This window comes from Anopheles merus, unplaced genomic scaffold (genome assembly GCF_017562075.2).
Source record: "Anopheles merus strain MAF unplaced genomic scaffold, AmerM5.1 LNR4000641, whole genome shotgun sequence".
Classification (NCBI taxonomy): domain Eukaryota; kingdom Metazoa; phylum Arthropoda; class Insecta; order Diptera; family Culicidae; genus Anopheles; species Anopheles merus.
Window position 1 is genome coordinate 5678 of NW_024428221.1, and position 8880 is coordinate 14557.

At 34.6% G+C, this 8880-nt stretch overlaps 3 protein-coding genes across 3 annotated transcripts; 2 read left to right on the top strand and 1 right to left on the bottom strand.

The window, feature by feature from the left end:
- Positions 1-691: 691 nt before the first annotated feature.
- Positions 692-1203, bottom strand: LOC121602824 (the record flags this gene model as incomplete). The annotated part of the gene is made up of 3 exons (XM_041931587.1): positions 1077-1203; positions 879-983; positions 692-819 (listed from the first exon to the last, which is right to left on the bottom strand). Coding segments are annotated over exons 1-3 (350 nt in total), but the record flags the coding sequence as incomplete, so codon positions are not given.
- Positions 1204-3402: 2199 nt separating this feature from the next.
- On the top strand, positions 3403-4636 carry LOC121602822 (chymotrypsin-1-like). Its single transcript, XM_041931584.1, has 3 exons — positions 3403-3523; positions 3592-4163; positions 4253-4636. Exons 1-3 carry the CDS (start codon positions 3475-3477, stop codon positions 4409-4411), a joined length of 780 nt encoding a protein of 259 aa, XP_041787518.1. The 5' UTR covers positions 3403-3474; the 3' UTR covers positions 4412-4636.
- Positions 4637-5774: 1138 nt separating this feature from the next.
- Positions 5775-7130, top strand: LOC121602823 (E3 ubiquitin-protein ligase MARCHF2-like). Its single transcript, XM_041931586.1, has 6 exons — positions 5775-6106; positions 6200-6334; positions 6400-6463; positions 6531-6680; positions 6751-6812; positions 6905-7130. Exons 1-6 carry the CDS (start codon positions 5946-5948, stop codon positions 6975-6977), a joined length of 645 nt encoding a protein of 214 aa, XP_041787520.1. The 5' UTR covers positions 5775-5945; the 3' UTR covers positions 6978-7130.
- The last annotated feature ends 1750 nt before the right edge of the window (positions 7131-8880 follow it).

Below are 8880 nucleotides of genomic sequence, written 5' to 3' on the forward strand. Positions count from 1 at the left end.
AGTCGGTGAAACTGTTTGTGCGTGTGTTACACTTTCCGCTGTACACTTTCCGCGGTAATGCACACGGCAAACGATGTTTAACATGCTTCACGTAGTGCATCGAGTTTTAACGAACGAAACGCATCCACCACGTCAGATAGCTAGAAAACGCAGAATACTTGAAAGAAGAGCAGAGTTCATAGAATACTATTAGGTGCATTTAAGTACCGGTGGAGTATCATTTCAACGTTTTATTTACTGTTATTTTATTCTGTTTTTTTTTTTTTAATTCGATGCTGTAATGAAGTGTGATATGTGCCCGCACATTATCTCTTTGGTCCTTTCATTTGATATCCATATTTACGTTTATGTTTTAGGCCTTATAACAGCAATATTGCTAAAATTTAAATTAATCTTTATAAAATTAACATCAGAATTATTTAGAAAGTATAGATTTTTTTAAATTTTTGTTCACAACGTATTACAATTATATGAAATTTATTATCTCCAAATATGTTTTCTACCAATCAAGTGCTGATCCAAAACCTTTATAACATATTTGTTACATAGTCACACCAATGCGCTTTGCTAAGCATAAGCTAAATTTTCTTTAATACAATTCAAATATATGATTTACAGTTCGAATTTACTTTTTATTTTTTTATTTTTTGACATTTGTTTTGGAACTTTCGGCATGTTTGGTGAATCGTACGGCATGGGTGGTGGTTTATGAACTTGCATATTTTTAGCCATATCTGACACTGAGACCGGCTGTGGACATGACTGTCCCAAGATTTGTAGCTCCTTCGCACAACGTTTCAGAAAATGTTGATCGGGTCTCTAAAAATTGTATCATTTACTTGTCTGATATTTTGGTCGAAGGTAAAGTGTACTCATACCTCACCAGTCTTGCATAGGTCCACTGACATTTGTGCATTAGTCAAAGGTACTAGGCAACGTATAGTCCAATCTCGGCTTCGTTCGTCACACTCGTAGATGGGGAACTTTGGTGCGAAAAGGAAATTTTTTTGATTTCTTATTTAATTTTTTTCATGAAGGTGACTTTAAATTAGTGCAACTTAAATGTGGAGTCTTACCAATTCATCTTCCAGAAAACTGTTGTCCATGCTTGATTTTTTTGCACCTACAGTAACGCACATGTAAGCTATCATTACAAAAAGTAACACAACAAAAACTACTCTTATGCCAGCCATAATAGATCATTACTAAGCGCGACCTACGATTGAACTGAGTCATGATTGTTAATGGAGAGCTAACTACGGTGTAGACGTACAGTTCATGTAACATGGGAGGGTTTTATTTAAACAGCTTGTTACAGAGCAATGAGCGTTTCATGTAAATAACATGAATAAATAACATACAAAGAATGTTGAAGAAGGAAGAAGGAAAGAATCTATTTGTAACGATTGCTAAACGGCTTGGACAGGTCATGATCAACTACTGTTATTACGCCGAATAAAAATAAAAAATGCAAACCACAACGTCCCTGGTTTTCGAATTTGAAAGTTCAACTGGCGCTTATTTAAAATTCCAAAAGCTATTGAAAGCTTTATTGAAAGCTTTGTTTTAAACTTTGCACACCAATTTCAAACAAAAGCTCTAAGAAAGTAGGCATGATGCAATGTTGCTCGGTTAGAAAATTGAAACCCTTACGAATAAATGAAATGTCCTGCAAAACAGCATAAAACGGATTTTTTGGGTGAAGGTTTTGGTTTTAATGTGCGTAGTGTTTTCATCGATCGTATTTTTATTATTTTCATTATTTATACATTGTAAAATAATAACATCTTGAAATTACTACACGGGTCTACTTCATAGCGATGTTTTTGTTCGTGTATCTATATTTTCATAATATACTTAATTAGTAATTCTTTTATTTATTTTTTGTGTTTTTCTCTACCTTGCCATTGCTAACAGAAGAATAATGTTATTATTAAAACAATGCCTGGAAAGAGTGTAGCTCTTGCAAATATTAGATAATGATTTTTATTCGAAATGGCCCTTTTGACAGTTTAAGTTAGAAAGCTTAAGTAGCTTGTATTTTCCATTCCCAATTGACCGTTGCGTTCTGTCATATTGGATTTCGAGAACTGTGTATCATTTTATGTTTGAATCAGCTATAATCTTTATATAGGGGAACGTGGGGTAAAATGGTTCTTCTTCTTCTTTTTGGCTCAATAACAAAGCCCTGCCTGTACTAACTTGTGGGGTTGGCTTTCAGTGAATTAAGGATCACTAATTCAAATTTCAATTTAAATTTCATAACCTAAGTTTTCAAAATAATTGAATAAATTAGCAAAAAAAACGTTTGCACAAAGCGATGAAATTAACAAATAATTGGAGAAAAAAAAGAATGTGTATGCAGGCACATGATATTTATCTGTGATTTACGTGAAAAAAGTAACCATTTCAATGTAATGTAAAGTTTTAAAGTTAAAGTTTTTAAAATGTTTCACTTGGGGTAAAATGATCGTTCTAGCTTGGGGCAAAATGGTCGGTATATTTTAACAGGAGTAGCATGATGAGACTACCCAAATAGCCAGAATTGCTTAAGTAGCTCATTTTGGCACGCTAAAGATCCCTGCTCTAATTCGCCTTTGCAGTAGATAAACAGCACCACAGTTCTATGTGGGTCTTTAAAACAGCGCCTAAGCACCTTCCTTATGCCACGATGCCAGGGATTATTTTTCTTTGTGTTTTATTTTCAAGCAAGCGTCATCGATGAAATAAACAACAAGATTTGTTTCGTTTAAACACATATGTATATTTTTAAATATTTTGTATTGATGAATTACACAAAATTTTACACAATTTACTGATAATTCACAATCACTTCACTCAATAATCCTCTTTCAATTAACTTATCTAACTTGTACAGCAATAATGAGATGATTGACGGCGTCAGTATAGAAACAGGCTATTATCGTGCAAGGCTCCAATAGTATACATATTGATTCATACAATAGAAACTATTATTCATTAACAATATTGTTTTATTAGCATTAAAAAAATGCTTACTAAAATTAAAACTATTCAACTAAAAAATAGCTTATTTAGTGCGAGCAATCATCCATACATGATAAGATTAATCGTGACGATTCTAAAATAGAGACTGCGATATCATGGCGGTGTGCACACTTTCTCAGACAATAGATTACTACTACTACAATGATCAGATAAGATTGACCAAGTTTCAAATGCGCGCAATAAGTGAAGAGGAAATGGCGAGGAAAGCAGAAGGACAGAGCTAGGGGTGAGTGTGTAGATTTCAATTGACAGATTATCAACAATAGATATTTAGGTATACGGTATGGTGTATTGTAACAATATATTAATTGTACAAGTAGCTTATCCTCCGCATTGAAGTGATTACGGCGTTATCTGAAATATAAAACCATGATTGGGCATACTTTAGCTTGACAGTGTAGCAGAGGTTAGTTCTGTGCGCGTCTGGGAAGTGGAACGTTAACCGAGATGATTTTGCCGCTAGTAGCTACGTTTGCGTTTATTGGACTAGCGCAGGGTATGTTTTAATTGTAGGTTGTAAGTTTCTAAGACGTTTTACTATGTAATTTCGTCTTCGTTCCATAGCTGGTCCAATCGATCAATCAAAGATCGTCAATGGTACGGATGCAGCAATCGAAAACTATCCATTTGTTGTGTCTCTGCGTGGTGCTAGTGGAGGTCATTCGTGTGGTGGCAGTATCTTAAATGATCGCTGGATTCTTACGGCTGCTCACTGCGTCGATTATACTACGCCTCTATACCAGACGATACAGGTGGGAAGGTCCGACATTTCCAGGACTGAAGACGAATCCGTATATGCGATTGAGGATGTTGTAATTCATCCCGGATACAACCCCGCCGACAGCTATATTGATGATATTGCTCTGCTGAAACTGCGCAAACCGCTGGTGTTTAGTGACCAGGTGCAACCGGTTCGACTGCCGAAACGATTTTTCGAAATCGACGTGCAGGAGTCTAATCTGGTGACGCTTGTTGGATGGGGTCGCAATGCTTCAGATGGACCAGTCCAAACCACTTTGCAGGAGATCGATTACTACGCAGTGCCGAACGATGAATGTAATCGTATCCACTCCAATCACATTTATCCAACACAGATTTGCGCAGCCGAGCCTGGTGGTGGAAAAGGCCAATGCAGTGTAAGTATACTATATCGCGTTGGTTACGTAATAGTGCTTGTTTTTAGATGTGGTAATCTTATTTTTGACTTAAATTCTTATACTTCCAGGGAGATTCTGGTGGTCCCTTGATATATAAAGAATTCCAGGTGGGCATCGTTTCCTGGAGTATTAAGCCGTGTGCTGTCGCTCCATATCCCGGCGTGTTAACCAAGGTGTCGTACTATGTTGATTTTATCAATCAACATGCTAGTGGTTATAGTGCTTAAACACCTGAGCAGCATCATATTTTTTCTGTGAAAATTCGCTTCCTCAACAAACCTATGGCATGAACACACTTTAAAGAACAGGCCACAACTTATATTCATCTATGTACCAGCGTTTGTTTATTATCCTTCAAAATAAACTACGCTCTTTTTGTAACTCGATTTGTTGATAACTAAAACTGCAAAATGAATAAACCTTTTAACATAAAGCAATTTAATAATGTGGCGGCTTGTTTCTTTTTTTTATTGTTAATACATTAATGATCGATTCGATAGTACGGCTTACTTCCTATGAAAGTTGACAGAGAGCGCCTGAGATGCATGTTAGGAGAGAGAGCGGCTAAAATTAATAGGGCCGTGAATTTCCGAATGATTGTCCCGGATTGTCCGAATGATGTTTATTATGTTTTGGTAAATCCTAGCCAGTTTATTAAGTACATGTTTTTCCAATGAGAATATTTAAAATGTGCCATGAATTATTGCGTTTTTTGTTATGACAATGGAACATGATAAAGTAGCAAATGGTGTTGGGAATACAACAGTTTGAATTAAAAAAATAATAGACTCATATTTTTTAATTCAAACCCAATATAGATGTGTTAAATATTAAAGCATAATAAATTTGAGAATACGTACAGGCGCGGCCCAATAATAATACCCAATTATTAGAAAAATAGTAATACCCTCTTAAAATTACTTTGATATTTAAATTGGTTAATCCGGACCGTAGAGTGCTTGGCCTAGGTTATGTAATACGCAGATGATCAACCAGAGTAGTCTATAAACGTTTAATAACTGATATCTAATGGTTTAACAATCATATTTGTCAATATTGGCATGCTAAGTGATCATTTTGCTATGAAATGAAGACTGTCCCATTTGAACCGCATACATTTTATACCTTTTATAACATTTATGAATGGTGTTCCGAGATTTTAAAAGATATTAGTCAGATTTTTTTTGCATATGCATAGCTTAAAAGTGTCCTCAAAGACGTGTGAAGAAAGTTTTCCGATAAGTGGTCTAGGGAACTGCCCATGGTGCCGCAAAGTCAGATAATAGGTAAAAATATAAGGTGTCCGACTTTAGGTGGCCGCCACTGCAATAATCCAGCTAAAGAAATGAAAAGTCATTCGAACGCGGTACCACGGAAACGCAGAAATTCTCATGATGGGTATCTCTACGGAGCTGTTATACACGTTTCCGCGCCCGTGTAAACGTAAATTTACGTAATTCATTAATAATTATGAAATAAAAAAAAACTTTTCGTTAAAAACATGTTTTTTGATATTTATCGTTTCCCAATTCTAGCATGGTACAAACCGTTTTCAATTATTACTTTTTACATGGACACTACTAAGCAAGCCATGCAGTAAAAACATAATTTAGACATAGAAAACAATCTAGCAAACAGTATATTGTTGTTCTATTTAGCAAATATGCTATCACCAGTTTTAGAGACGGAACTTATTTAAATATCAAAATTAGTTTATACTTGTAGCATTCTAAATTTGTGTAATTTTGGATAGTCAACTAAATGAATCGTAAGCTTTCAGAAGATGACGTACGAAAATCGTCGGATTCCAGTGATATTGGCAGAGATCGTTCACTTTCGGGCATATGCATCAGTCAACCCCGCGGCAGCAGCATTGATTCAGTGGTGTGTCGTATTTGTCAGGGCTCTAGCGATGAGATAAGGTAAGATATTAAATTAAACACCTACATTTAGTGGAAAACTGTAAGCAAGTCTAAAGCAGCATATGCTGATACTTCTCATACTCTCATTAACAGTATGATATCTCCATGTCTATGCAAGGGATCAATGAAATACGTGCATTTGGAATGTTTGGAACTTTGGTTAAACCGTTCCGGACTTACTCGGTGTGAATTGTGTTTGCACAATTTCCAAACCCACGAAACGCTTCGGTAAGTACCAAATGCTTACAAAGGCAGTGGTTTGGTTCATGTAAGATATTGTTCATGTTTTACAGTTATGGTTGTTGCGAGTCAGTGCTAATATGGTATCGTAATCCAGATAATCGGAATCTATTGATGGTAAGATATTCCTAATACTCTAGTTACATCATATTTATTGAACATAAATTTAATTTCTTTACCGTAGTCGGATCTTTTGATCTACTCTATATTGTCATTTGTGTGCTTTATGCTCACACTGGTTTGCATGTTGGTGTTGCGTTTTCAACATTCTGAACACGATCCATTTGGAGAGGAACTAGCTAAAGTGGCTGTTATATGTTTTCTATCGTTGGTGGTCTGTATGCAGTTTCTCTGTTCTCAAATACATAATTTAAAAGAAATAGCTGATTTGTAATTCTTTTCAGATGATTGCTTACTCTGCGAACGTTATTATCATAGCAAGAGATCATTTAATGCCCTGGTACCGGTAAGTTCTAAATTAGCAAATATATTAGCATTAAGAGGCATGACATGAACAATATTTCACATGAAATATTTACTCGTTCATTTTTTTTACAGTTGGTGGAGATCAGCAAGAAATGTTCGATTGTCCCGCTTAGACGTGGTCAATTATCCCATGGAAACTGTTTAGAATACACCGCCAAAGTATGTTTGAAATTAAATGAAACCTTTTCTTTCTGTTGTTTCACAAATTTTATTAGTTTAAAACATTTGCCTTCACTAATTATCTCAGGAACAGAAAAATGTAAATTTAACATACATTTACATTCATACAATTTTTTCATTCGATTTGTGTGTTTTTGAGATAAAAGAGAAGTAGAAAAAAGAAACGAAACAAAGCTCCTGATGTTTGGGGATATATTTATTGTATGATCAGGTGCGATGGTATGATGTGTAGGTGTGTGTTATATGTATGTTCTTGTATGTCGTTTTAGTCATAGATTTTTCTTGTCATACGTACATGTAAAGTATCGATGTAGAATTTATATGTTTAAATTAATTACATGCCAATGGTATTTTATAGCAATAAATTACAAAGGAAATATCTTCATATTGATCAAACGCAAATCCTTGGTTTACATATGAAAAATGCAACTATGATCATTAACTAGTTTATGAGTCATTTAAATGAGTTAGTAACAAGGAATCTTTATATTGCCATAGCATACAGGGCTGGGGGGGGGGGGTCAGCAACTTGTTCGACTTAACAACATGCCCAGCGTGGGTTTAAACCTCATATGGACCATCCCTCATAGTCAGGATATTGACTAATTTCGAATGCGTGGTACACTTAATGTGTCTCGAAAGGCTGTATAAACCGGTGTTATCATGTAGCAGGTCGTTATCAAAACGAAAAAGATTGTATTTCTTACATGATGTGATTGATAGATATTTATGTATCAAATATTTCATGTTTTAAGAGTTTTAAGAAACTAATATAAAAAATATTAAAATTTTTATATAATTTTTTTTTAAATATTATTGGTTTCAGAATTTTCATGTCCTTGTCCTTAAATGCTTTACTAATTCTGTGAATTGAATTCTATGAATTCTAGACAAAACACCAATTTTCCGCGATAAACCGTCTGCGAGCTCTTAGTTGAAAAAAACATTAGTTTGAGAACAAAAGATTCTCAGTTTGTGAAACCAACTCAAAACTAGCTTAGTAAGAGCCGGTCCAATCTACTTTTAGGACCTCAGTGGGGTATTGTATTTTATTTCAAACATCAAGTATGATTCACTTGCTTGTTCTGCGCTACAACCGCTCTGCTTCAGGAGTGCCCTACATGTGAGCTAGCTCAATTTACCTTATTTAAAAAAAATATGTGGAATTCATTTGAATTAAAGAAATTATAAATTGATTTGTCAGTGACAAAATTTATCGTCACTATCATAAAATAAATGCTTTTTTACGAAGATTAGTAATTATTGATTATTCAAACAATTATTTAGCTTTCCATCCAGATCCAACGATTCAATATGCCCATACCTTCAAAGAGCATTAATAGATCAATCCTTTATTCATTTTTACTAAGATCCTTGCTGATATTTTGGAATTTAATATTACCAGTTATGATTTATCGCTTAACATCTAGTCTAATAAATACCAAACATAATACATTAATGCTCAGCTCTATTATATTTTTTATTTATGTTCCATGAATCTGTCATTAAATTTTATACCGGCATTTTTATTACACTGATTACTGATCTTGAGTCCGATGGAAGTTCAGTGCGTCATATAAATCACGACGTGTGTCTGAATCACAAATTTCTTCATATATATTATTCAGAGGCATTGCATTAGGATCACCACCAACTGGTACCTCGTACCAAAAGGAGGTGCTTTTCTCTGTTCCAGCATCACCAATTGAATTCGTTTTAGTAAGATACCGATAGAAAGGAACATGTAAAATTTTACGGTAACGATTGTAAAGTAAAATTATAACATTTGATACTAATACTCCAACCGATATTGTTATTAGTATTTTTAACGAATTTGTAGCAGTAGACAACGGTTGAACAATTGATTC

What these genes read in the sequence shown, in the direction of transcription:
- LOC121602823 (XM_041931586.1), top strand. Translation starts at nt 5,946, where the DNA reads ATGAATCGTAAGCTTTCAGAAGATGACGTACGAAAATCGTCGGATTCC. An exon ending in CAAACCCACGAAACGCTTCG is followed by an intron (nt 6,335 to 6,399) that starts GTAAGTACCAAA and finishes CATGTTTTACAG; the next exon opens with TTATGGTTGTTGCGAGTCAG. An exon ending in TATGTTTTCTATCGTTGGTG is followed by an intron (nt 6,681 to 6,750) that starts GTCTGTATGCAG and finishes AATTCTTTTCAG; the next exon opens with ATGATTGCTTACTCTGCGAA.
- LOC121602822 (XM_041931584.1), top strand. Translation starts at nt 3,475, where the DNA reads ATGATTTTGCCGCTAGTAGCTACGTTTGCGTTTATTGGACTAGCGCAG. An exon ending in GTTTATTGGACTAGCGCAGG is followed by an intron (nt 3,524 to 3,591) that starts GTATGTTTTAAT and finishes TTCGTTCCATAG; the next exon opens with CTGGTCCAATCGATCAATCA. An exon ending in GTGGAAAAGGCCAATGCAGT is followed by an intron (nt 4,164 to 4,252) that starts GTAAGTATACTA and finishes TTATACTTCCAG; the next exon opens with GGAGATTCTGGTGGTCCCTT.